Raw genomic sequence first — 21951 nt, 5'->3', positions numbered from 1 at the left:
AAACATTTTTATTTTTTTTAAGTAAGAACTCCTGTTTCCTGTCCTGTTTGTCTATATTTGCGGTACATACATTATACAACCCCCCCATCATGGAGGAAAGTAACTAATTACATTGACTTAATTAATACAGTTTAGCTATTGTACTTTATTTCTGTATTCCACTTTTGCCACTTTATATTTCTACTGCACTTTATCCTTTCGTTTAAAGTTTTATGTACAATACATATGATCAGTTAACAGAATATGATGCAGTGTTCTTGATTAAACAATTAAATAAACTACAACATTAAAGAGAGCCTTAAATGTTCATGAATTAGCAATACTAATCAATTTTATTATTAATTTGAATCTCTGGAGGGCCTTTCTGCATAAAGAGTGTTTTAACACTTACCCCATAAGGTATTTTGAAACAAGCACTGAAGCACTTCCTTTTAAAGTCGTATTTTTTATACTGTACATAGTCATTAGTACTTCTGCTTACATAGCATGTGGATCTGAATATTTTTCCACCACTTGCTCGGCGCGAAGAGAAGTTGGACATATGTCCTTATGAAAAAGGAGAGTTGTATGATTTCTCCACAGTATTAAAGAACAGATGCTGCCTGATAAGGAGACCAAACCTTTTTTATCTGTTCACGTCGGACAGTGCGATTATACAGTTTTGTCAAACCCATTCAAAAACAGAGACAAGCAGGGATGCGCAGGAGCATAGTGAAGTGTCAGAGGAATCTACCACGGAAACTTTTCATTGGCCGCGCCAAACCAAGAGCCCGCCCAATTGTTGAGTATCCGGAAAATGATTGGTCCATACGTTTCTGAGCCACGCCCCCGGGTGTTAACGTCACACGGGCGCTGGAACTCCAGTAAGTAGTGATGATGTTGTGGTTATCCATGCCGCCGACACCTCTCTGAGTGTTATCTTGCTCAGAAGACCGTCGGGGAGAGCCGTCCACGCATGGAGTTGAGCTCGGACTCTGCGGTGGCAGCACTGGACATGTCGCAGGTCAAAAGCAAAGACGATGAGCCTTTCGGGGTGGACGGTGACTATGAGAGCTTGCCACCTCATGTCTCAGTGGCGACCCACATGACAGCAGGAGCCGTGGCTGGCATACTGGAGCACACGGTGATGTACCCCGTGGACTCTGTCAAGGTAACGTACACACAGGCAGCCTAGCAGCACAATCACACTTGTTAACCAGCACGGCTCATTAACTAACGAGCTACACAGCGCTGCTAACTGCACAGACAGGCTCCTATCGCGTGCTAACAAACGTTAGCTCTAAAATGTTGCTGCCCATCCTTAGTTAGCCCCAGTGTTAGCTAATTTAAGCACGACAGCCTGTTTGCTCCAACTCAACTAACTAGTTAAGTAAGCTAGCACAAATTAAACCGAAATAAAAACACTACGTTAGCTAAACCGAGCACTTAGCAACAGTTTTACTTTTTTAGCCTCTAACTGAGAACTTTGCTAACACAGCGAGCTCAGTGGGCGAACAGTGTCACCTTAATTTACCCAAGTTACTCTTTAGCAAGGTTAGCACAAGTTCTTGTCATTTTGATAATGAGCTCGTTTGGCTGAGTGTAAACACATGCTATCTCAAGCTTTTGTCTCAGTCAGTGTTTTTCATACAGTGAAACGACATGAGTTACCCAGACTATTAAGGTAAGTGAAGGTCAAGTACCTGGCTTGGCTGTAAAATAAGTCAAACTGCCTTTAAATGTACCTCCAATCTTAAAGAACAAACAATAGGTTTTCACCTTGTTTCTAAACTCTGTAGTGTAGTTATAAAGTTTACCTTTGTGGCCGCCCATAGATGCATTTACCAATAAACGAAAGTCATCTGTATCCCTATTGAAATGTCCAAGATTACAAAATTAAATTAACACTATATTAAAATGGTCTCAGTCTGGTCACTGACATGATCAAGACATTTGTTGCATTTATTAGATTGGATTGGTGTCATTGACAGTGCTCCCAGGAAGTACAGCATTTAGCTCAATATCTAACCAGATTCTATATTTTAAAGATTAAATTATGACATTTTGTATAAACCAGTGGGGGTAGAAATAGTAAAAAGGTATGTAACTGAGTCATGCACAAACAAACAAGCAAATTTAGAAAATGTACAGTATGACTAATGAGGATTTTGCTGTTCTTGATAGAGGGCAACCACTGCAGTACATAGCAGAGCTGAAAACTTAGTCGATACATCAATTAGTCGGTCAAAAGAAACTTAATCTGCAGCTATTTTAATCATCGAGTCATTTTTATTAATCAAAAATGGCAATTGTTTTTGAGTTATATGTTCACACTTGAGGATTTGCTGCTTTTCTCCATTTTTTAACCGTTGAAAACTGAACATATTTTGGCTTTGGACAGCTGGTCAGACAAAACAAGACATTTGAAGACATCTCCTCAGGCTCTTGGAAATTTGGATGAGCATATTTTCACAAATAAGCTTAAACGATGACTCAAAAAATAGTCTGCAGGACAATGAAAGATTAAAGCAATTGTGAGTTGCAGACCTAATGCCTGGTATAAATAAAATGTGATTCAGATTTGGATTTATTAGTGAGGAGCTCTTTCCTCTATAATCATGTAAACTTTAAAACTTGTGTGACGTCATTCATACATTCAAACAAAGTTCACGAACAGAGAAAACCCACCTAAATTTAAGTCTATGTGTGACTGGTGTAGCAAATCAAAACCCAAATTTGTTCGTTACGTGCCATCTTGAAGTTGAAACCTGATGTTGAAGTTTATGTTCAGTAACTGAATGACATTATTGGCTAGTTTTGAGCTTGTTAAAAATTGGCTTGTGGATGGATAGAGAGGGAGGGTCGTAACTTAAGAGAGAAATTTAATTGGAAACAATGTTGTGCTCGTACCAATCTTAAAAGCACGCGTATTATTATTATTTGTGGGGTGATTTTTGTGGAGAGGACTAAAGAAAGTAATTAAACCAAGGTAAAAATATCAGACAGTTAAAAAAAAATACAAATCTTTTGAGAGATACAGCAATTAGAAAGGGGAATGTGATGCATGATAAAGGTGATATTTTTTCTTTTCATATTCTTAACAGTATTTTATTTTATTATTTTTTTTTAAATGCTCCAAAGAAAGTAAGCTCAGGTTCAAGCTGCTTCGTGAACACTGTAGAAAAATGCTTAGAATTTGTAAATAAATTAAAAATAAATGCAGTGGGTCCCACTGAGAACCTAATGATGATATAATCTACACGCTTTTTCTAAAAATAGACCTGAAACTGCTGGACAAATAGTTTTTCACTACATTTCATCTCATGTGTAAACAGATCCTTAAAGTTTCATCAGACCACAGCTTTGTTTCACATCTAAAATTACACTGTCTCACTGAATGCTGTTAGCTAAGCATTTTGAGTCATTAAACTTTTTAATGATACAGTCATTTTCATAAATTGTTTTACAGAAAGATTTTTTTATTGGACACACACAAATGCCTGTTGCATTTGACACACTTCAGTCATTGTTAACATATCCCATCTGAGGCTAGTACTGTTAAAAGTAAGATAATGATACATGCACCAATTTTTTCACAGTTGAAAGATTAATTTGTTAATTGTCCACTGGTATTCAGTGTCAATGCAAGAAGCAACATGCCAGTTACGCAAGGAGGGAATTTTTTATATTTAACCTTCACTGTATCTTACTTAAACTTTGAGTACTGGGCTTGTGGTTACTGAAGACTTACCTATTTTGGCTGATAAGTGCATGAGATGTCTTTTATCATCAGGCATTAAGAGAGGTATCACTAAAAAAGAAGTTGAAGCCTGATGTTGAAGTTTATGTTCAGTAACTGAATGACATTATTGGCTAGTTTTAAGCTTGTTAAAAATTGGCTTGTGTCTGCAAAGCAAATCGCTAAGTGTTGGTTTTGAATGTGAACTTTGCCCCCTGCAATCCTCCTCTTCTGCTCAGCCATTGTTTCCTAACAATGTAGTGTTGTTTTGATAATTTGGCGTGCTGCCCAAACAATAATCTTGATGTGGCACAGACAACTGTATTAACATACTGCAAGAAAAAAAAAGACATTATGTCCTCTTTTTTTTCTGTGTCATAGTCTTTCCAAATGAACCCATTTGCCTTTATTACACAAACCACTGCTGCCATTTCCTCTTGAGGTTTCCAGGTTTACACAAGCACCCTACAGCTGTAGGTGCTCATTCAGTTTGATCAGTGTGTGTTTGAAGTTGACAAAGAACCTGTTCTGAAATTTCTAAAGAAATAGATAAGCATGGTTCCTATATTATTTTTGTTACTTTGACAGTTGCGATGTAGAGTAAAACAGTGCATCTTAAAACATCAAAAACAGACTCCAATGCATTCATTTCCAGTATGTGTTTTATGAAGTAATGAATTAGTGTCTCTCGTCAAACCTGAGATGAGTTTAACAGAATGTTTTTAATAAGACTTGGTTCAGAAGGTAGTGGTAACAATCTACTGACCCTGTCAGCCTCTATCTTTCAACCTCCCAGTAAAGAACGAGACTCAGCCAAGACTACGGGAGTAGCCTGTCCTAATGCAAGGAGGGGGATCTTATCGGTGTTTTGCACATTTGGAATCGGCCTCACACAGTAAAGGGTGTGTGAATGCAGCAGCTCATCTGCAGTGTTGATTAGTAAACTGCCACAGAGACAGGACAGATGTGACACAGTGTAATGTAGAAGATGGGAGTGTTTCCTTTTTTAGTACGTTTAAATGGTTTTGTTAGCACAGTGTGACAGTGATGTTAATACCATCTTTATGCAGACAACACTTATGTTTGATTTAGTGCTAGAAAGAAATAATCTACTTCCTGGCAGTGTACAAAAATGTTCTTGGACAGAGAGGGAGGGTCATAACTTAAGAGAGAAATTTAATTGGAAACAATGTTGTGCTCGGACCAATCTTAAAAGCACGCGTATTATTATTTGTGGGGTGATTTTTGTGGAGAGGACTAAAGGAAGTAATTAAACCAGGGTAAAAATATCAGACAGTTAAAAAAATATACAAATCCTTTGAGAGATACAGCAATTAGAAAGGGGAATGTGATGCATGATAAAGATGATATTTTTTCTTTTCATATTCTTAATTGGCGTAGTATTTTATTTTATTATTTTTCTTAAATGCTCCAAAGAAAGTAAGCTCAGGTTCAAGCTGCTTTGTGAACACTGTAGAAAAATGCTTAGAATTTGTAAATAAATTAAAAATAAATGCAGTGGGTCCCACTGAGAACCTAATGATGATATGATCTGCACGCTTTTTCTAAAAAACAGACCTGAAACTGCTGGACAAATAGTTTTTCACTACATTTCATCTCATGTGTAAACAGATCCTTAAAGTTTCATCAGACCACAGCTTTGTTTCACATCTAAAATTACACTGTCTCACTGAATGCTGTTAGCTAAGCATTTTGAGTCATTAAACTTTTTAATGATACAGTCATTTTCATAAATTGTTTTACAAAAATATTTTTTTATTGGACACACACAGATGCCTGTTGCATTTGACACACTTCAGTCATTGTTAACATATCCCATCTGAGGCTAGTACTGTTAAAAGTAAGATAATGATACATGTGCCAATTTTTTCACGGTTGAAAAATGAATTTCTTAATTGTCCACTGGTATTCATTGTCAATGCAAGAAGCAACATGCCAGTTACACAAGGAGGGGATTTTATATATTTAACCTTCACTGTATCTTATTTAAACTTTGAGTACTGAGCTTGTGGTTACTGAAGACTTACCTATTTTGGCTGATAAGTGCATGAGATGTCTTTTATCATCAGGCATTAAGAGAGTTATTATTAAAAAAGAGCACAGTCCTGATATAGGGTTTGAACTGTCTGCAGGTTGCTTTGTAGCCAGCATAATTTACCCTTCAGATTATCTAGAGAGAAAACTAGTTTCATGTGTTCTTTGGCTTGAATATAAAAAAATCACATGTTTGCCTCTGAACAATGTGATTTGTAATGCACCACGCCAGTCACGCAAACTTAAAACGCAAACTGTGTGCCCCAAGTTCCTAAATCTGTATCAGACGGAAATGTAATTGATATTTTATTGTTAAGCCGAAGGAAGGAAACACGCTGAGGAAGATAGACTTGGCCTATCTCCTGAGCCAGCCCTAGATCTCTTCACAAATAAAAACATGCTTTGTGGCGTCCAGATAACTTGGCGTGGTTATGTAAAACAAAGAGCTGCCACAGCCACCCACGCCAGCCTTGGGAGAGACACACATCAGTCAGTCAGGACCTTGCTGCTGCCAAGTACACTTACTGTCACAACAATGTGACAGCATTACAAGGAACAATGCAAGTAGAAATCATGATTTGGCAAATAACCGGTGCCCACTTTGAAGCCACTCTGAGTCACATACATTTGGCGTTAGTTAGTAGCAAATTACAAACAATGGTTTATCTGTCTTTATTTTTTCAGACAAGGATGCAGAGCCTGCAGCCAGACCCAAATGCACAGTACAGGAGTGTCTACCAGGCTCTGAAGAGGATCATCCAGACAGAGGGGGTCTTCAGGCCGCTGAGGGGCCTCAACATCACAATGATGGGAGCGGGACCTGCACATGCGCTCTACTTCGCCTGCTACGAACGGGTCAAACGCTCACTCAGTGACGTCATTCAGAGTGGAGGCAACAGCCATTTAGCCAATGGTACATGTTCCCACGTCTCAACACAAATCACTTGATCGTCACACTAACAGCTTTCACACTGGGCTAACCAACAAGGCCTGGAGCAGTGTAGTTAGGATAAATCATTTTAATGCCATATCCTGTTTACAGTGGCAAGGATGGGGCTATATTCCAAACAGGACAAATCCAAACTTGCTATCTGAGATGTGTTGTGTTTTTTAGCATTTAAACGGCATGAAAAAACTGCTAATTCACCCTGACCTTTACTAAAATAAGACCCATATCTGTAACAAATGAATTTAATGTTAAAATTCTTGAAATCAGTCATTGACTTAAACTTGACACAATCTCTTAATGTTTTAACAGGTATTGCAGGTAGTGTGGCCACCGTTCTCCACGATGCAGTCATGAACCCAGCTGAAGGTAAGAAAAAAAATGTTGTTTGTGTCCTTCAAAGGATAAAGTTTACAATATTCTGTATATATACTAGCAAGTATTATGTATGCATCCAAAAGCAATCAATGAGCCTCACGATTATTTTGATCAACATGCATACGTATGTCCTGAGATCACAGTTATTTATCACGATCATTTATAGATTTTATGGACAAAATAATTTATTGCATTTTCACATTGAAATATACAGAGCACTATATTCACTCCCATGTTGTGCTACAGCCCCACAAGTGTACAAATATTTGCACTCAAAATAATTCTTGTCCTTATTCACAGTGCATCTCCTAGAAGCAAAGTAATATACATAAAATTGTACTAAAGTCTTCAACCCCAAATTAACTCAACATAGCACTGTTCTCACTTTCATATCATGTTACATTCCTGCATCAAAATAAGATTTAAAATAAGGTTCTGAATTTAGTGCAGCTTCCATGAAATAGCCTACGTATCCTCTGTATATATGTTATTTTACAGCGGCCACCGTGATGCACTGCATTGCTGCTGTTATGAATGTCTGAGCTGATGCTGGACAAGTACGGAAATTGGCGGTAACGGTACAGTAAAGTCGGGGACGTTACTGTTCTTGGCCTTTGTGCACTCATCGCACTGCAGATTGTGGAGTTTTTTCAGGTGGTTTAACACGGTAGTTGTGTTGCTTTGTGGCGCAGACACGTCTCATGCATTCTTTGCATACGAGTTGTTCACTCCCAAGTCCAAACAACAGATGATGGTAGTTGATTACGGATTAGCTCCCGCTGCAGAGTGTATACGAAGCGGCATGACAGCTCTTCAAAAATGGAGGTAACTGTTATATTAGGAGGCGCTTGATTTGAAATGCAGCAGAGTTTTCTATCAGAATCAGAATCAGAAATACTTTATTGATCCCCGAGGGATTAGCGGAGCATGGCTTTTAAACATCAATAACATAGTCGATTATGTTTGTTTATTTGTGGGAAGCCAAAATCAAGATTAATATTCCATTAATATTGCAGCCCCAGAGAAGTGTGTAAGATTTAGGGGGATTTAGTGGCATCTAGTGGTGAGGATTGCAGATTGCAATCAGCTGAAACTTCTTCCAGTTAGAATTCCTTCAGTGTTCATTGTTCAGGAAGTTTTTACCAAATGTCAGTCTATCCACAGAGGTCTCTTCCTCTCTAAAACAATCACACCCGGTAATTTAAACAGGTAAAAACACTGAATAAAGTAGTTTCACGTTAAGTTTTGAATGCAGTTTTCCGATGCCCTCGTCAAGGAGGGGTCGCTAACTATTATGGCCGACATGAAAACACAAATGGCCCTACCCAGAGCAAATGTTTGGTTTGTTCGTTCTTGGCTACTTAAAAAAAAACAAAAAAACAAAAAAAAACATGGTGCAGTGTTTCCCCTAGGTTTACAGCTTTTTTTTGGGGGGGGACATCGACACAAACACTTAAAGGAATCTTAGTGTTCATGTGTTTCTTTTAGTGACAGCAGTCAATATAACAACTGAACAATTATTTGAACTGTACATTGAACTAAACATCAGAACATTTCTTCTTCACCATCTCCACCACCCTGGGAGCGTTTAAAAAAACGCAGATATTTTTGTCTGCTTTTCAGGTGGTTGACGCAATATATTTTCCGACGTGTGCTCTCTGTCCGCTGGTGGGAGTGTGCGTGCGTGCGTGCGTGCGTGTATGTGTGCGTGTGTGTGCACATCGGGGAAGAACTCCGCCGTGTGTGATACAGAGAGCAGAGGGGCGCCCCCCTAATATAATGGTAGGGGAAACACTGTGGTGCAACATGGCGGTCTCCGTAGACAAGCACCTGCCCTAAACGTTGATATAAACGGCTCACTGTAAGGTAACGAAAACACAACAATTCTTATTTTCAGGTCATTATAAACTAAGTAAAAACACTCTTATTATAATATATTCCAATTCTGACAATATATCTCCCTAAACCCTACACTCTGGACCCTTAACACATTTAAAACCTATTTAAAACAAAGAAATACTTGTAATTTTGAATTATCGTTTGGTTGAAACAGTCACGTAATTGTCATGTAAATGTCTGTTCTTGCCATTTTATTTGAGATATTTTTGTCTCGAGTGCAAAGTGTAGAATGAATATAAATGTATGTGATGAACATGCTAACATGGTTACTTGTGTCTTTCCATGGCTCAGTGATTAAGCAGAGGATGCAAATGTACAACTCGCCATATCGAGGACTTTGGGACTGTCTCCAAACAGTAAGGCGCACTGAGGGTGTGAGAGCCTTCTACCGCAGCTACAGCACTCAGCTGACCATGAACATCCCATTCCAGGCTGTTCACTTCATCACTTACGAGCTGATGCAGGAACAGTTAAACCCCCAAAGACATTACCACCCTGGCACCCACATAGTGTCAGGAGCAGCAGCAGGCGCCGTTTCCGCAGCAATAACCACTCCACTTGACGTTTGTAAAACTCTTCTCAACACACAGGAGAACGTAGCACTAAACTCCATGAACATCAGCGGCCACTTATCGGGAATGGCTAATGCCTTCAGGACAGTGTACCGGCTCGGTGGTCTGGCGGCCTTCTTCAAAGGGGCCCAAGCTCGGGTTATATACCAGATGCCCTCCACTGCCATTGCCTGGTCAGTGTACGAGTTCTTCAAGTACTTCCTGACGAAGCAGCAACCGAAACAGGCGGCAAGACCTGGACCAATGTAATGGAAATGTGTCGGAGCAAACCACACCTAGACTGGAACCGATGAAAGAAGACTCCAGCCTGAAGCTGTGCGAGCTCACTGTGTGCTGTCTGAGGAAATAACAGCACTTATTGTCTCACAGGGAAGTTGTCATGGTCAAGGAGTGGCAGAGGAGGACTGCCCATTGTTGTTCACTTACCGTAATCTGTGTGCATTCTCAAGTCAAGATGATGTTACACAACCAGGATATGCAGCAGAGATAACTATCCTTTGAAGGACAGATACACAATGACGTCATCTTCCTCCTCCTCCTCTCCGCCACGTTGCAGACTGTCTTTTCTACATGTGGAGGCCGTATAATTAAGATGTCCTCAATGATGTTTATAGTTCTCGATATTGGAACTTTTTTATTTATTTGGTTAGCTTTCAGAGGCTTGTATTTTACGGATGTGGAAGAAACACAATGCTGTTTGTTTTATTTCATTGTGTATTTATTAAAAAAAACAACAACATTACAACACATTCCTCATTTTCACTCCACAGTGAACGGAACAGTGACGCTTTCCAAGTGCCTCATAAATATGAAACTATTTTCCTGGGTTCAAGCTCTAGCAAGGAAACATACTATTCTGTTATGAGATCCAATCTTACAGCACTCTTTATGTCATAACTGGTCAAATCTAACGAGTGTAACTGAATGCTGTTTTTTAATTATTATCTCTGCATCTAATGGTCAAATGTCAGTCTGCAGCAAACCTATTTTTGTCTCACTTTTTTTTTTTTTTTTTTTGTTACTTTAGTGCAAAATACTATTTCCTCCCTGAGACTATTTCTCTCTGTCAGTACCAAGTTGTGTTCTAGTTATTTGCCTTGTTAAAGCAAACACTGCTCCTGCATCACGCACAATAATAGTCTCACTTAAAGAATCATACCTGTTGCAGAAAGAGGGCAGCTTTTGTATTCAAAGGCATGAATATATATTTTGAGGGTGACTATTTCTGAGAAATGTCATTATGCAGATCCAAAGGTGGATCAAACGAGGCTGTTACGTGGGAGGTGGCTACGTCTCACCTCGCTTTCACATGCATTTGTACATGTGTGATGTTTAGCTTTTGAGTTGTTTTGTTTGCGTCATATTGACCTTGACTCTAAAGGTTGTATATTGTATGTAAAATATTTTCAGAGCATTAAGTTTGACTGACTTTCCGTGATCCCAAAATGTAACATCCCAACTTTTACATTACTCTGAAACTGGGGGCATTCTGTTATTACTAGACCAGTGAAATCCTGATACAAATCAGCTGGTAAGCAGGCAATGCACTGTCATTTATTTCCACTCATCCTGTTGTAGTTTCCCATTTCCTGTGTGCTCGCTGCTCGAACCAGCCTCTTGACTATTTTCCATTCAGTAGTCGAGACATTCCTGCAGATATTGATGTAATCCAGCGAGCAGCCAGATTTATTTATTTTTAATTATGAAGGTTTTTTTTCCCCCTTTGGTAAAGTTCAGTGAGTTCATCAGATTCCAGTGGTCTCACAAACCCTTTAGCAACAGACTCATTATACTTGGATGATTTTTTAATATACCAAAGACATGCATTGTATTCTATGCATCTTACATTTAACTTGCAGTTATGATGCTATTTGCCCGCCTGCTGTGACTTGTCATGCCATGTTTTTGCCCCATAGTGGTGTTTAATTGCCCCACTGCTTAAACTATATCTTTTCTAGAGGCTTATTATTTGTATGTGTGTCAGAAAAGTATTTTCTGCCTCCGCATTTTCATTTTACGCTCCAAAAAGTTTCATAGACTACTGAAGTACTTAAGAAAATACAGTGAAAAATGAAAATTTTATGTTAATATAATTGTTATGAAAAGATTTCAATGTGTTTGGAAAATTACATGATGATCTGTTTTTTATTGACTGATCTGTGCTTAGACTAACTACTTGAATTCAGTTGAAAGTATGAGAAAGATTTCATATGAATATGAAAAAGTGTCTTAATTAAGCAGTTCATAATGTTTCATTCTAATTAGGTGAGTGTTGCCCACATTATGTAATTTTTCTTTTTCAGTTGGATCCACTGACAAAAATCTACTTATCATAAACGAACGTAAAATGAAGTCAGATTAGTTTTTGATTAATTGCATTGTACTTGCATTCAGCACTGCTTGCCCTACAGCACCCCATCATTCCTTTGACGTGTCGATTCATATCAGTGAATCATGTTTCCTAAACTGTCTCAGCACCTGTGTCTAAGTACTTCTAATGTGTCAATGTCGTGTTTCTAATAGATACGTACATTTTAAAGGCGACAGCAAAGCTGATATATTCCATGTGGGGTTTTCTATAATGTAAATAGTTTAATGCTAATTACGCACAAATGATTGAAATGGGGAGTTGGGATGATAGAGTGCCATCTCCAGAGCTGGAGTTCTTGGAAGTATGACCATGCAAATATGAAATGATTGTGATAATGCTGCTACAGTATGTAACACTGGAGCTGAAATAAACATGCAAGTGATGAGTGCTTTGTTTTTGTGTGTTTTGTCTCTTAACTTATTCAGTATTAACTTTGATTCTCTGTATGGCCTGTCACAGTCAGTCTTTTAGATGTTGGGGAACATATTGGTTTTTATTCTCTCAGCATTAAAATACAACCACCAAGTGTTTTACAATTCTTGGGACTTCAATTTGAAATTCCCATCTTTCCAGTGTAACTAATATTTCTACTTAAACAAGAAAAAATAGGCAACACTGTATCTACCTACTGTTGAGATACATTAGTCTTTTCCAGTAGTAGTAATGACCCCTCCCTTTCCGCCTCCACTGATAAACTAGTAGCACCTGTTAGGGCCTCCACCATGACTGTAAACACACAAACATGCAACACTCATTCATACATTCCACCCTCAGCTTATGCACTCACCCACCACACCCTGCATTCATCTTTTGTAAATAGTCATTATAATTAATCTCTTGTAAAAACACTTAATTGGGACTTTAACCTGACTTGTGTCTCTTCCTTGTGTCAGTTTGTGACAAATAACATAAGGATTATACTGTACGCACCTGGAAAAACAAACAAATCTGATTTTCCTTGACGGTGAAATGGCCTCCTGTTTGTTTTACAGGATTTAGTGTCTGAAAACAGTAGTAATAGTTTTTCTCACAATCCGTTTCTGTTACTCCACAGAACCATTAAAGGGACAGATCAAAATCAAAATACATATTTTTCCTCTTACCTGTAGTGCTATTTATCAATCTAGATTGTTTCGGTGTGAGTTGCTGAGTGCTGAAGATATTGCCCATAGAGATGTCTGTCTTCTCTTGAATATAATGGAACTAGATGGCATTTGTCTAATGGTGCTTGAAGCACCAAAAAAATATATTTGAAAAACTCAAAAGCGATGTCTCTTTCCAGAAGTCATGACCCGGTTACTCAAGATGATCCCCTACATCCACCAACAGTACCTTGTACAAAACGAAGCATCTTCTCATGGAGGGGCACGACCTTGTGGCAGTGCGAGATGTAAACATTTATGGTGTCCTCCTCAGTTGAGCTGTAGCATTAGCTAGCTCAGTGTTGCTAGGTGAGCTACATGTATCAGTCTTCTGCAAAGAGACATTGCTGTAGAGTTTTTCAAATGTATTTTTTGAGCACCACAAGCTGAGCGCCATCAAGTTACATTGTATAAGAGAGAAGGCAGACATCTCTATGGCCGATATCACCAACACTCTGCAACTCACACCAAAACAATTCTGTAAGAAAATCTGTAATTTTGGTTTTGTGGGGTAACAGGTACAGGTACAGAAACTAGTCATTCATAGTTTCAGTCACTAAATCTTCCAAAACAGAAAACAGTAGTAGTTTCGCCTAGGAAAATGAGGTTGAAACATTCCTGATTTTTTACTGTTGATTTTGGGGTGAATTGTCCTGCTGACAGTTTTTAAATGGTCAAAAGATGTTTTGCTGCTGACCCCCATCCTCACCAGTGCATTTCTGACCTTATATGTTAGTACTCCTGTCTGCTTCTCCAAAGTGGGATGTGTCTCGAAACCAAGACAATCTGCATAGCTAAGTAAGTTTGACATTTGTGTGAACCCTTTGTACCCTTGTGTACCCTTCAAGTGTGTATCCTGCAGGAGTTATACAGCTCCAGTAGAGGGAGATATAGTACCATTTAGAGGTTGTCCACACACCTGGGGAACAATCCCCAACAGCAGAGATGATGTTGACATGTGATGTCACTGTGTTTGGATCCACATGCTGACATAATCAGTCCTGCCCTGTTGGCTCTGCTCCTATTTTGTCTCATAGAAAGAAACACTTCCAGTCTGTGCACAGTGTTTAAAGAGCCAGCTGCATGTCTACGTGGACATGGACATACAGTCCAGCTGCACATTGGATAGTTGATAACACATATGTAGAGACAATATGCACAATCACATAATTCTGGTTACTCAATACTTGTGAATATCACCGAACACAGCATTAAAAGTTGAAGATCATCTGCATACATACATCAGTTTTTGCATGCCCTCATTGACCTCATTTTGCTCACAGTGATCCTATGGTATGTCTAAATGTTTCTGTTTGTTCTGCTGTTTATATGAAGGTGAAAACTGTTTTTCACATGTGTGTCCTACATATAATACAGTCTGTAATGACATACTGATGTGACTGATCAGATTTTTTATTGAGATGCAGACAGTGCAGAGCTTTATTCCACAGCAGCATGCCTCAGGACACGTACACTTGTGCTGTAAGGCTGTTGTCCCTGATGTGTTTAGTTTTTGCCCTTGTCCTTGAGCAGGTTGTTTATCTGAAGTGCACAATGAGCGGCTCCCTCAGCCCATGTCCTTGTCATACTGTCCTCTAATCACTCAAATCTGAAGTAAACTGTCCCACTACTTTATATCTTTCTCCCACAGATAAGAACACTGGAAAATTACTCTTCTCTCTCTCTGTCTGCCCATTTTCCCCCTGTTCCTCTCCCTCACACACACACACTTGTTTGCAGTAACGCAATCAATGTCAACCATCGGATAAGCAGCAGTGTATCTGCTGATGGGAGAAGAAAGGCAGCTGCTCTACTGGTACCGTAACATGAGGGATCCAGTTACACTACCCGAGGAAGTTTATGAGTGTTCCCATGTGAAAAGATCAGGGCTGTTTTAAACCTCCTTATCAACTCCAACAAATTTGTCAGACAGTCACGGCATATTGGAGCACTGACAAAGGCTGTCTTTGTGGTCGGGCTCGGTTTTTCTACTCATCTGTTATGAAGATCTGCTTGTTTTTCAAAGCATCATTGGCCACCTTGAAGAGCGCGACGATGGCTCCGTGACCACACTGCGTCTCACAATCTGATCCCTAAATATATAGACAAAGACCATAGACTCTTGAGAGCAGAGACTTAACACTGTGTTTCTTGGCATTAACCAGCTTTATTGCCATATCCCAGCAAATCTTTATGTAGCCACGTACTGGCAGAAATTATGATCCCAGTATAGAGGAGATAAGGCCATGAGTTTGTACGCTCCTCCTAACTGCTTTTCATCAATTACTCTCCAAATCCAGTTAATCCAGGTGGTGCACAGACAGATTTACAGACACACCCCTAGAGCCAGAGAGGTAAACAGACAGGAGGATGTTTTTTTTAAAAGTCCTCTGTGTTTCTGAATCAATGCACCATGTCTCTTTGAGCCTGCGGAAGTGCAGGTATTACAATGGCAAGTGCAAAAATAATAGTTCTCCTAACCTTCAACTTCACCCTTCAACAAGCTCCTTTATCTGATGAGCGTGCTCGTGCGCGGCCTGAGACACTGAGAGACGCTGAGAGATACTGTCAGATTTTCAATGCCGTCAAAACAGATGCTATCTGCCCTCTTCATGTCTAATTACCTGTTTACTCCAAGGGCCTAGAATGAATGGTGCTGTTGATAAGAGCGCACTTCAGTTTAAGGAAATCGTTAAGATTTGAGATTCACATTTGATTCTTTTTTTTTTCTCCAGTTTCTACATTCTAAGATATGCCATACTATGTTCTGCATGTTTGAATAGGACAGTACCATTCAGGCTCATATCAGCCTCTAGATACGACAACTGAGTTGATGAAAACTCTCCACAGAAAGACTTAAGAGGTTAGAATGATCAGCACTTAAAAATATAAGGATGTGGAGAGAAACAGTGAGGAAAAAGAAAAATAAGCTCCTGATAATCTGACACTTGTTGCCATAGCTATAAGACAAATCCCTATGAGGGCAGCTACTTCACAAAGTCAGACAGGTTACTGGCGTGACAGCTCTCAAGTCTCCCTTTATTGGTTGCATCAGTCCTCTGCTCACACTTTGGTTGTGTTACCACAAACTTACCCTTCCTAAAGTATGTAAAGCCCTAAATCCTGCATGCCGTCTTATCAGCACTGTTAGGTACTGTACTTAGTCAGATCTGCATGCCAACCTCCATGAGACTCTAGGTTACTCACTTAGGCCTCATTGTTGCTATTCAGCTTTTATATAAATAGTTCTAAAGTTGCTCTAAGTATGTAAAAATACTAGAAATAGTTCAACTTTTTTTTCTATATAAAAAGTTTCTGGATGCAGATCTACTCTTTCTCCCTCACAGAAATTCTGGATCTGGCCTTGCAATCCATTTGCCACTGCTGCTTGCTCTAATTTTAGCTTTCTGCTTTCTCCAGCACTGTCACAGCACTAAAACAAAGTATGGAGATAGGTCTTGCTATGGGAGACTAGCCCTAGGTTGACTGGTGAAAGGGCAGTACGCATTATCAAGATGGCTTCCATTAATGTTCGAGGAAGCATCAGAGACTCAGCCTTTCATGTTTGAACCTCAGTCAGACCCAGACTTAAATAAGGAGACTGTTCTGCACTTACATCTGTGACAAGTAGATTGCATCAGAATGGTACGTGTGATTAACATTTCCTATTTTTTTTTATATTGATTGACAGTTTGTAGGCTAACTAGCATTAGCTGACACAGTGTTAGTGGTTGTGAAACACATTAATATTTGGTGTGGTATCACAGTGTGTTCACACTGGTTTCACTTTACACCTACAAACACACTCTACCATGTTTGCTGTCAAAACTTTCAATATGCTAATGCAAACTTTGCTTTCTGTATCACAGATGGCACAATAAAGGTGGACAACATGACAGCTTCCCAAAAGTGAACCCAAAACATCTCAATCGCCCCCTGGTGGCTGGCTGCAGTACATCCTGCCCTCTCCATATTAGCCGATGGTACGTGGGCCAAATAAAAGTACTCCACTATAAAAAGTTAAAGGTCATGTCAAATAATATTTTCCCAATCACAGTGTTTGTCATTTTAAGTAGTTCTTATCATGTCAATGTGTTCAAGTGCTCATTTATCTGATTAGTTTAGTATTAGTTGGTTATTTGATGCAATAAAAAGGCTTTGACATCATGATTGACAGCTGTGTGTGCCAGTCACTGTGCTTGTGATCAGTGATGCTGCTCACGATTTTTTTGACAGCTGTATGGACAAGAACTCAATGCTATGGAGATTGCTACTGCATAGACTCTGGCTCCAAATGATGTCACTAGCGCAAGATGGCAGCGGTCGTGTCCAAGATATATTGGCTTCTTTTTTGTACAGTGGGAAGAAATAAAGACGCATTTATCTATTTTTATCTTTCTCTGTCTTTATATGCGGTCACTCCTCTGTACTGACAAGTCCGCTGACAAGTCAGCCAGAGGTTTCAGTTTGGTGCACAGACATCGCCCCCCTCAGTAAAGGAATGTAAAAACACATCTTTTTGTTAAAAAGGCCCACATCCTGCAATGCTTCAGATGTAAAATATTTATTTTTCATGTTCTAATAAAGGCTGGAAGTCACGACTCTATAAACCCAATCTGGGGTTTGTTTTATATGTAAATGCTCTGAATAAAGATTTAATGGGTATGACTGGTTGGCTGTCAGATGACACAACATAGTGTGACAATGAGGCATGACTCCCTGTAGAATATCCTGCCAGACCCCATTCATAAACTCACATCAAACTCCACTGACCCTGAAGGTTCAGCCTCAGGATTAAGGAGGCAGCGACCTCAGCTGTGGAGGGCAACTTACTTACAGGAAGCCATGCGATAACAAAAAGACACGCCATTTTATACTCAAGGCATGGATAATACCCATGCATTCACTGATAACAAAGTGCATCTACCTGTGTGATACCTGTGGCAAGGAAGCTCAAGGACATGCCCTGTCTTATCCTGGCACACACCTGCAGATGCCCTTTAAGGTTAACGGCTGAAGTGCCATGTGACCAGATTTTACAGATTTTCTGAAGCAACAAGAAGAAGGTCAATGGGTGAACATAACAAAGTTGCAAGTTGCGGTGCATTACAACTATGTGTACCAACACTTTGGTGGACTGTGTATATTGCAACTCTGACAACATGAGTTTGCTTCTTTTTTCTTTTTCTTTTTTAATTTCCTCAATAAAGCTATGTGAAAAAGTTTTACATTTATAGATTAGACCCAAGTGAACAAACTGCATCAGAAATGCAAGTAATGCATACAGCTGACATGTACTCAAATCACTTTACAATAACTGAATGTCCCAACACTGGTGATGGACACAACAGGGTTGTTGTTGGAACTTTACCTTTGAACTTCTGCATCTGGTCACTTCATTATCTGACACTAGAGACTACTTGACATCTAAATCTGGACATATAAACGCAATTTAGTTTGCAACTGGATCACATTAGCTTATCACTCTAGTGCAGGGGTGTCAAACATACGGCCCAGGGGCAAAAACCTTCCCGCCAGGCCCACTGGATGACTTTGCACACCTAATAGTGATGCACTTGTGACGGCTAAGAGGTGTCAGGTTTCAGGAGCAAGTTAAACAGTGAGTAGTTTTCTTTATGTAAAATGCTGCCTCAGAGGCTTTTCCACCCTGATCAGAATACAGTTCTTTTAAACTCTAGTTTGGTGTGGTGATGCTGGGATTACTACACAGGAGTGGAAATGTATAGAAAAATGCACATGTAATGACAGCGACTAGTGGACTGACTGAATGTGGAAAAACTGAAAACTATGGCTGAAATTTCACTTATTCTTCTGAAGGCATCACAGGCTGTTTGCCATCTGTTTTGTGAATGGATGAGTGTTTTTTTTTTTTTTTTTAAATGTACTTCTTTAAACAAAAAAAAGGGGAAATTTTTGAGGTGTTTGTTATTTATGGGATATTATGCAATGGTTTTACTGGTCTGGCCCACCTGCGATTGAATCGGACTGTATGTGGCCCATGAACTGAAATGAGTTTGACACCCCTGCTCTAGTTGTTTTAGCAGATATCTTGCAGCACATTTCACAGAGTATAATTCATAAATCTTGTTTTATTTTCACAAATAACCAACACTGACCACTAAGACTTTTCCTACAGTGTCAGATGGCATTTTGATTTCTAATCCATTCACCTTCTTTTACCCTCCGAGTGTCCCACAGTGGTAATCATGTTAACAAACAGGTTTTGTTATGACAATAATCACTTCACAATCAGCTCTATGCCTCAGTAGTACGAGCAAAACTGGCATCTTCTGATTGAACCTGATGTTTAAGACAACGCAGTCCGTCCGCAGATACACTTTAACGGCCTTAAAACTTACATTTAATGTCAAGATGTGTTATCACCTGGAGGTCAGGATGGTGAAGTGGTTACTCTGATGTATGACAATACTGCTTACTTAGTTTTAGTCAGGTATGTTTCTCTCTGTGGTATCCTACTTTTCACTGCTTCCCCCAGATTTTGTTTTTTCATACAATATACTTATTGTTTGATTGCCACACTGAGTCATCTTAAGCTAAATATTCTGAAATGTCTCAGATAACAAAATGCAGTTTCTTAGTTTCATACAGCTCTCCTCATGATGTCACCTTCAGAAAGCTGAAGAGCTTGTAATCAGGTCAGGGGCTCTTTAAAGAAATCAGATCTCATTCTTTAGCCCTCATTTACAATATCGCCCTCATCTCTGCCTCGTCTTATCTTCTGTGTAGCTTTACAGTATTATCAGAATTTAACTCCACATATATAGTTTAAATGTCTCCAGTGTACAAGACTGAAATTGTCCATATTATAGTGTTACACATACCATTTACACAGTGAACTGCAAATAGTTGTTGCATACATAGGTTGTATTCCTCTGCAGATTATATGCCACCATTATCATTTAACAACTTTAGACAACCTGAGCTACCGGTCTGTTTGCTGAAAACTAGCTGAAAGTGTGACTACAGTCAGGTAATGTATTTTCTGTATTTTCTTTTAACACAAAGTTTTAAAGGAAAGTAAAATGTGTCAACATTCATTTAATTATGAATTTATCCACAATATCAGTAATCAAATGCTTCATTGTGCAAACCCACATTGTGTCCATAACCACAAGATGTATGATATTGTATAACATCTGTTTTCTTAAAGTAAAATACAGGATGTGTGTATGAACAAAATCATTTCAGATGGTACACTGGTTAATGTAACACATGGGTTCAAAATCAACATGAAAAAAAGCAAAGAATCAACTCTGGCAGTGAACATAGAGCCTAAATATCAGGGATACCAAACATAAGTTTATGATTACAAATCATAGCTTCACACATCATTTCAGTTTCACCATAATGTTGGCCCCCAAGGGCCACTGTAGTCCCACAGGTAGGGTCTGTACTGGTAAGCTTTGCAGAAAGAGGTCATTAGTGATGACCGGACCAGGTCTTCTCTCAGGCCCAGTCCTTCAGCTTTGCACTCTGATGTTTGCTGCTTTCGTTTCGTCTTGTACCTCCGGTTCTGAAACCAGATTTTCACCTGGGTCTCAGTTAGTCTTAAGGTGCTGGCCAGGTGAGCCCTCTCTGGGGCTGACAGGTATTTCTGGTAGTTAAATTTCTTCTCCAGTTCGAGCACTTGGAGGTGTGTGAACGCAGCTCTGGAGCGCTTCTGTTTCCCAGTGGAGGAGAAGCTACTGGATTCTTTGGTGGTGGGACAGGATGTGTCCAGAGGTTCTGTAAAGTACAGATGTGGACAAGTCATTAAGAGAAAAAACTACCCTTTAACAGGTAATATAGAGTAGTGTGCATGACAGGCTGCAAAGGAAAACAACCACAAAAAAAACACCTGTAAGAAAAACATTCTTGATATACTTTCTATAAAAAAATAACCACAATTTCACATGATACAGACCTATAATTTAAAGATCCATTCCATCTTCTAAAACATTACTCTGCAAATCCAAGTCAACAAACATCTATCCATTAACTTCTTGCTTTTGAAAGCTTGTAGGCGCTCACCTGTCTGCACATCAAATGCTGTCTCCTGCGGGCAAAGTTGCTCTGACAACTTATCAGATCCTTCTTTCCATCTTTCCATCTTCTGTGAGCAGCATTTAGCATTGAGCCTTGCACTGTCCTTCATGGAGAGTATGTCGTCTATGAGGAAGGAGGTCAGAGGTTTGACTGAGTCAGACATCTCCATCCAGTAATCCACAAACCGGAGGCCTCTCAGTGGCAGAGGGATACAGCAGTGTGTCTCTTCACACACTCACACAGGCTGAATTTATACAAGAGCAGGGGCGGGTTTACTGCGACTACACCGGAAAGTGAAGTAGGCGGGACAAGTAGAGCCAACTACTCTACTACTGTCATCATTAACATTCATTTGTTTGCTTCTTTAAATCAACATGATGGGAATTTTTGGGCTCAAACAATGATAATGTCTTATCAAAAGGAAGAATTAGACATTTTTTAATGTGATATTTCAATAATTCTGACATGCCTATCAAAAGAAAAACAAACCTTTGTTGTAAAATGCAGTTTGTGTACTTTTAAGCTACACTATATGCTTATTTTATCATATATGATTGTAGTCCATTTTTGATAAAGATTTTATCTAATATCACACGCTAGTTGTCACTTGATAAAGTGTGCCTAAACTAAGACAGTCTAGTAAAAACAGCTCTGCAATAATTCAAATTAAGGAGCATATTAGAGGCTGTGGTTTGTGGTGCTGTTGTACAGACAATATTTATGAAGACACTCATTATATTGCATTATACAGAGAGGTGTCTCTATTATTTTGTGTATCCTTTAAATAAATAAGATATAGGAAT

At 39.2% G+C, this 21951-nt stretch overlaps 2 protein-coding genes across 2 annotated transcripts; one reads left to right on the top strand and one right to left on the bottom strand.

Moving 5' to 3' along the window:
- Positions 1–858: 858 nt before the first annotated feature.
- slc25a37 (solute carrier family 25 member 37) lies at positions 859–10588 on the top strand. The gene is made up of 4 exons (XM_049579258.1): positions 859–1150; positions 6458–6686; positions 7032–7088; positions 9288–10588. The coding sequence occupies exons 1-4, from the start codon at positions 956–958 to the stop codon at positions 9815–9817; spliced, it is 1011 nt and encodes a 336-aa protein (XP_049435215.1). The 5' UTR covers positions 859–955; the 3' UTR covers positions 9818–10588.
- An 8700-nt stretch (positions 10589–19288) lies between these two features.
- On the bottom strand, positions 19289–21358 carry nkx3-1 (NK3 homeobox 1). Its single transcript, XM_049578900.1, has 2 exons — positions 21134–21358; positions 19289–20848 (listed from the first exon to the last, which is right to left on the bottom strand). The coding sequence occupies exons 1-2, from the start codon at positions 21315–21317 to the stop codon at positions 20463–20465; spliced, it is 570 nt and encodes a 189-aa protein (XP_049434857.1). The 5' UTR covers positions 21318–21358; the 3' UTR covers positions 19289–20462.
- Between the last annotated feature and the right edge of the window lie 593 nt (positions 21359–21951).

This window comes from Epinephelus fuscoguttatus, linkage group LG6, assembly GCF_011397635.1.
Source record: "Epinephelus fuscoguttatus linkage group LG6, E.fuscoguttatus.final_Chr_v1".
Taxonomy (NCBI): domain Eukaryota; kingdom Metazoa; phylum Chordata; class Actinopteri; order Perciformes; family Serranidae; genus Epinephelus; species Epinephelus fuscoguttatus.
Note: the sequence above shows the minus strand (reverse complement) of the source record. Positions and strands in the feature narration are given on the sequence as shown.

Bases quoted from the DNA above. Each gene is read 5' to 3' on its own strand.
- slc25a37 (XM_049579258.1), top strand. From the start codon at position 956: ATGGAGTTGAGCTCGGACTCTGCGGTGGCAGCACTGGACATGTCGCAG. The intron at 1,151-6,457 runs GTAACGTACACA...TTATTTTTTCAG, and splicing joins ACCCCGTGGACTCTGTCAAG to ACAAGGATGCAGAGCCTGCA. The intron at 6,687-7,031 runs GTACATGTTCCC...ATGTTTTAACAG, and splicing joins CAACAGCCATTTAGCCAATG to GTATTGCAGGTAGTGTGGCC.
- nkx3-1 (XM_049578900.1), bottom strand. From the start codon at position 21,317: ATGGAGATGTCTGACTCAGTCAAACCTCTGACCTCCTTCCTCATAGAC. The intron at 20,849-21,133 runs GTGAGCGCCTAC...TGTACTTTACAG, and splicing joins AGCATTTGATGTGCAGACAG to AACCTCTGGACACATCCTGT.